At 42.0% G+C, this 6601-nt stretch overlaps 1 protein-coding gene across 1 annotated transcript; it reads left to right on the top strand.

The window, feature by feature from the left end:
• Positions 1–6601, top strand: LOC132130819 (trichohyalin-like). The gene is made up of 3 exons (XM_059542635.1): positions 1–18; positions 560–1823; positions 6323–6601. Exons 1-3 carry the CDS (start codon positions 4–6, stop codon positions 6367–6369), a joined length of 1326 nt encoding a protein of 441 aa, XP_059398618.1. The 5' UTR covers positions 1–3; the 3' UTR covers positions 6370–6601.

The raw sequence follows: 6601 nt of genomic DNA, 5'->3' as shown, positions 1-6601 counted from the left end.
AAAATGGGGGGATCAGAGGTGAGTCATGTTATTTATAGTAATTCTAATAACATATTAATGTAATAATGTTATATCATTTACAATAATTAAATGGATAGTTCACCTTTAATTGCTGGTCCCCGCTGACTTCCATGGGGGAAAACACTGTGCAAGTCAATGGGGACCAGGTGAAAAATCCCTTTAAATTTATAATAATTTTAATACAGTTTACCATATTCAATTTTATGGCCATCATAAGTAATTCACATTCATAGATGATGCCGTTGTTTATAATAATAAAAGTTTGTGATACAGTTATTCTTCTGTTTTACTTATTTGCATTGCTTTAACTAAAATAGGGCTTTACACAAGGTCACAAGTTCAGTGCCAATGTCTATTCCCACGAACAAACAGAGATGAATATATACCTTGTATAACCTGAACCAAGTGCCTTTGGATTAAAGCATGTTTTTCCCCAATGAATAAATAAATGTTAATCTAAAATAATCTCTGAGAAGCAAAGTATAAAAACAATAAAATTAAAATTTTAAAAATAAAATTTTAATGTTGCATCATACAGTCACATGCAAGAGCTCAATCCGATCCAGATATTAGAGAGAGAGACCTGGAGAGAAGAGAGAAAGAACTGAAGCAAAGAGAAACAGAACTGGATAAAAGACTGATGGACCACCAGAAAACGCAGATGGGCTGGTTTATACGTCAAATACTGGGGAAAAGAGAGATGGAACAAGATATAGAGACAGAACAGGAGAAAACAGCAATGGATCCAGATATTAAAGTGAGACAACCAGAGAAAAGAGCAATTGAACCCATTATTACAGAGAGAGAACTGGATAGAAGAGCGATTGAACTGGATAGAAGAGCGATTGAACTGGATAGAAAAGTGATAGACTTGCATGTGGAACTGAACAGAAGAGGGATGGAAATGGATATTAGACAGAGAGAAATTGAGAAAAGAGCAGAGAAAAGACAGACTGAACTGGATAAAAGCTTGATGGAACTGCATGTAAGGCAATATAAGTTGTATAAAAGAGACAGAGAAGCAATGGAACTGGATGGAAGAGAGATAGGACTGAAGAAAAGAGTGATGGAACCAGATATTAGAGAGATAGAAATGGAGAGAAAAGAGATGGAACCAGATATTAAAGTGATAGAAATGGAGAGAAAGGAGATGAAATTAGATTTTAAAGAGAGAGGACTGGATATTAGAGAGAGAGAACTTGACAGAAAAGAGAATGAAATGGAGAAAAGAAAGTGTGAAATTGATAGAAGAGAAAGTGAAATGGAGATAAGAGAGAGCAAAATGGAGGGAAAACAGAGCGAAATGGAGGGAAGAATGAGAGAACTGGAGAAAAGAGCAAAGCAACTGGAAAGAAGAGAAATGGATCTGCATTGGGAACTGAAAAGAAGAGTGATGGAAATGGATATTAGACAGAGAGAAATGGAGAAAAGTGCAGAGAGAAGACAGACTGAACTGGATAAAAGACTGATGGACCTGCATCTAAGGCAATATAAAGAGTATATAAGAGACCAAGAAGCCATGGAACTGGATGGAAGAGAGACAGGACTGAAGAAAAGAGTGATGGAACCAGATATTAGAGAGATAGAAATGGAGAGAAAAGAGATGGAACTGGATATTAGAGAGAGAGAATTGTATATTAGAGAGAGAGAACTGGATAGAAGGGAGAGCGAAATGGAGAGAAGAGATACCGAACTGGAGAGAAGAAAGAGTGAACTGGATAGAAGAGAGAGTGAACTGGAGAAAAGGCCTGACGGAATGGAACCTGTTCGAAGTAGCAGCAATGAGTTAGACCATCCTAACAGTAAGAATTATGTTATTTATGCACAGTTTGATTTATGCATGTGATGATAGAAGATCATGAAATTATTATAATTTAATTTGATACACCAAACTTGACATTTATTTTGAGGTCAGACCACAGACAGGACCTCCTAAGATAAGATAATGTACAGTTTTATCAAATCATTACTCTGCATAATGATGACTACATCTCAAGAAGACTTACAAAAGGTCTACTGTATATTACGTCATCAGATTTCTATTTTTGAAGTAATATGTAAACTAACATGCATTTTAACTTTACACTATAATACCTAATTATTGAATAGATGTAGCACACATACATTACACATTCATATAACCACTGTGCTGTTACGTAGACATATGCAATGCATGCTTTGAGACAAATAGTGAGGATTTTCCCCTCTGTTTCCATTCTAGACTAATAATTTAATCTAATGAAATAAAAAGTATTTGTAAACACTATATGGTGCTATATACACATTTGAATGCAAAGTAATAGTAGAAAAATAATGTAACATTACATTTAAAGGGGTCATACACTGAGAAACATCTTGGTTACGTATGGTAACCCTCATTCCCTGAAGGAGGGAACGGAGATGTCACATCGGGATTGGGATCCCTACCAAAGCGCCATAGGTGCTGCCCCTTCCAGAGCTGTCTGTACTCCTATTTGGTGTAGACCGGGGCTCGGAACAAGTAGTTCCACATAGGGATCAGGGCTATTAAGATGGGAGCTGAAATGAAACGGCTCTTAAGGTTGGAAAATACAGTTTCAGCTGTATAAGACCACCTGAACGTAGTACTGGGGGAGGTCAAGGCAGTCAGAGGTGAGACTAGTTGGCTGAAATTACGAATAAAACGTCGAAAAAAAATTGCCGAACCCCAGAAACCGCTGTAGGGCCTTACGGGAATCTGGACTTGGCCAATCTATCACAGCCTTAACCTTGTCAGGATCCATATGTATGTCCTCGGACGAGACTATGTACCCTAGGAAGGGAACAGACTGTGCATTTAATACGCATTTCTCCGCCTTGACAAAAAGACCATTCTCTAGTAATCTCTGGAGCACTCATCTGACGTGTTGCACATGTTCCTGGAGAGATGAAGAAAAAATCAGTATGTCATCCAGGTAAACATATATAAACTGATCTACCATGTCTCTCAACACATCATTCACGAGTGCTTGGAAAACCCCTGGCGAGTTGGAGAGCCCGAACGGCATCACCAAGTATTCAAAGTGCCCTCTAGGGGTGTTAAAGGTGGTTTTCCATTCATCCCCATTCCTGATGCGGACCAAATGATAAGCGTTACGTAAATCCAATTGTGTAAGGATGGATGCTCCTTGTAACCTCTCAAACACTGAAGACATCAACGGCAAAAGACAGGTATTCTTTACCATGATGTTGTTCAGCTCTTGGTAGTCAATACAAGGTTGCAGGGAACCATCCTTCTTACCAACAAAAAAGAATCCCGCCCCCGCTGGAGAAGAGGAAGGGCGGATGAACCTCGATGCCAAAGAAACAGAAATATATTTCTCCATGGCCTCTCCGGAATGGAAAGAGAGTAAAGTTTGCCCTAAGGGGGAGACTTACCTGAAACTAAATCTATGGCACAGTCATAGGGACGATGCGGAGGGAGAGGAGCAGCACGGGACTTACTGAACACTTCCTTCAGGGCCAGGTACTCCGTGGGCACGTTTGACCACACCTTGGTCTCCTCCTGTAATACAGAAACAGACACAGCAGGACAAGCAGAAACCAGACAAGACTCATGACAACTTTCACTCCACAAGGTGACAGTGTTGGAACCCCAATCCATTGGTGGATTGTGCTTGTCGTGGCAAAATTTAAATCAACTCTCATCAGCATAAGAGACAGACTAATTCTCAGGTATAATTAAGAAGAAAGCTTTTATTCTTTGCAAAGAAGGTCAGACAGTCATACAGCAACACTGAGTTCCTGCAGAGTGAAACCGACCCAGGAAGAGGGCAGTCCTCCACCTTATATCCCTTTGCTGCGTCAAGGTTACAAAGTCTTAGCAGCTGTAAATTTCCACACATAACAAGGAACACTCTCTATGGGCTGTTTCTCACACAATTAGGACTTAGGGGACCCCCTCAGGTCATCCTCAGGCATTGTCCCCCCACTATATGGCCCAATGACCCTCTCAGGTCATTCTCAGACATCTGTTTCCCCCCCAGGTGTCGCCCTTCTGAACCACACAGCAATTCTAAGAAAACACATGCATATATAGGCATACAGAAGCAGTGTTAAATGAATTTTTCCACCCCATGCTTGACCAGCCAGGGATGACCTAATACAATGGGTGCCACAGGGGAGTCCATGCGGAGCATGGATAGGGTTTAGGTGTGGTTGCCAGATGTGAGGAGAGTTATGGGTTTAGTGTTGTGGGTGACGTGCGGCAGTTCCTGGCCATTGAGTGCGCTGACATGGAACTGACGGGACAGGGGAAGGACAGGAAGGTTCAGGTGATGTGCAAGAACAGTGTCAATGAAATTACCTTCGGGTCCAGAATCCAGAAGGGCGTGACAGGTATGAGTGTTGTTGCCCCGCCACAGTTTCACCGGAAGGAGAGTTGACAATGTAGTTTAGGACTTCCCGGCAGAGGTCCCACCCGATAGTAGCCTCAAACTTACTACCGGGCTGGCTCTTTTACCGGACACGTGCGTAGGAGATGTCTCGAGCCACCGCAGTATAGACATAGCAAGTGCGAGTTTAGAACATTTAATGAATAATAAAACAAACAATGAACACGAAGACAGGTGGTACAGGGAATCTTGAAGGTAAGGGAGATGTCCAGGAAGAGGCAGAGCTCACGGATGATCCGAGGTGCGATGGTGCGTTGGCAGCAGGAGAGAGTGACACAGGAACTGCGGGGGAAGAGCCGTGAGGGTGAGTGGTGAGATCCGGGGATGAGGAGTGGACGGGGTTCCGGAGACAGGACAGGACAATCCAACAACGAGAAGCACATAAACAGGAACGATATAAACATGAGAAACATGGAGATTGACAAACAACGCTCTGAAAAACACAAGACAAAAAACAGGGCAATATGTAGGGAAAGGGTAATGAGTAGCAGCTGGTGATCATGAACAATTAGCGGAGACGCCCACACGAAACAAATAGTGCTGACACAAATCACACACAACTCCACCCACATAGTGCAAAACCCGAGACCATGGTTTACCAACCATGACACATGTATGTTAGACACAGCCAGAGATGGCACTCCTGGACCAAAAGCGTGGACATTGCATGACCCAGAGCTCGGAGCGTGAGGTCAGTGGCGGTTCGGAGTTCTTTCAGAGCTTCCAGGTCATGTTCACCCTTGTGCAGGTCCTTGAGTGCCTTGGCCTGGTGCAACTGCAGTAATGCCATAGTGTGTAAGGCGGAAGCAGCTTCTCCGCAAGCCATATAGGCACTGCCGGTTAGACCAGACGAATGCCAACAGGCCAGGAGAAGGCAGACTTAGGACACAATCACTACCGCCCGCTCCACTGGGATGGATCGCCGAATACCACTTCATTGCACCGCCATTGAGGGTAGTGGGGGAGGAGGAGCCCACCAGCCGGTTTGCCGTCCACGACCTGGTGAGCTCATCAAGCACTTCCGGAAACCAGCACGAGCCACCCCGAGAAACCAATAATCCAGCCTTGAGGGCTTGGGAAGTGTTGGAGACCCCTGTTCTATGATGTAATAGTGTGGCTAAACTCCGCCTCCGCAGAAGAAGATCAATGCCTGCTTCTACAGCACTGCCTGTTTAGCCCCGGCCACCAAATTGTGCATGTAGTGTGTAAATAAAAAGAGAAGTGAATGCAGGATTACGCTGAAATTAAATGTAGCAAATTAGCTCAAAAGGTTAAAGATAAAACAATGCTCTGAACACAACAAAACACTGTGCAGAGTCAAGTTGCGTAAAAACAGGCTTTGCATCCCATGATTAGGAAAGAGTGGTTGAACTTTATTTTTAATGAAGTCCCAGACCGCGTCAGTAAGAACTCTGTCCTTTGTTCACTTTATTTCACCGCTGATTCCTTTACAAACAAAGCTCAATTTGACGGAGGATTTTCAGAAAGATTGAAACTAAAAGATGAAGCTGAGCGACAAAATTGGATCCGATGTCGCCCCACACCAGTGTGAGGAACTGTTTTCTTACCTGCTCACTATTTTTTTTTTAATCTAAATTACAAGCAGTGTCTATCTATGAAGGATGTAGTTGTAAAACATACAGTGAGCAGCAGTGAGTGTTTACGTATACAGAAAATATCCCATTACTTCTGAATTATGATGTTTTCTTATGTAAAAATATTGATAAGTAGACCTCAGAGAACAGAACAAAATAAAAAACAAAGGCAGTTCATGACCCCTTTAAACTTAATGTTCCTTTAAACTTATGTTTGTTGAATTTGTTCCTGATAAAAGAAAGGCTAACCTTAAGATATGACATTTAAATTGTCTGTCTGTCTGTTTTCATTAGTGTCTGAAAGTGAGGACAAATCTCCAGCCTATCTGAATGGAAATTGAAGCGAGTTGAAGTATTTTCCAGTTTTCCGGTGAAGGGCGAGTACAACTGATCAACTGAGTTGCTTTAAATTAAACCATCTGCTAGCTAAATGTAAAATGTGAATTCAAGTTTTGTAAAAGTAGATGAAATCATAATTTTCACAAGTTCAGTCTAAAGTTGTGGATTTACAGTACAGTTCACTTAGCCTATATAATGAATATGACATCAGAGTTTTCTTCAATCCATTGCATA

The sequence above is a fragment of the Carassius carassius genome, chromosome 47 (assembly GCF_963082965.1).
Source record: "Carassius carassius chromosome 47, fCarCar2.1, whole genome shotgun sequence".
Taxonomy (NCBI): domain Eukaryota; kingdom Metazoa; phylum Chordata; class Actinopteri; order Cypriniformes; family Cyprinidae; genus Carassius; species Carassius carassius.
Note: the sequence above shows the minus strand (reverse complement) of the source record. Positions and strands in the feature narration are given on the sequence as shown.

Excerpts from the sequence above, each read along its gene's own strand:
- LOC132130819 (XM_059542635.1), top strand. Across the intron at positions 1,824-6,322 it reads TGAGTTAGACCATCCTAACA|TGTCTGAAAGTGAGGACAAA; the intron begins GTAAGAATTATG and ends TGTTTTCATTAG.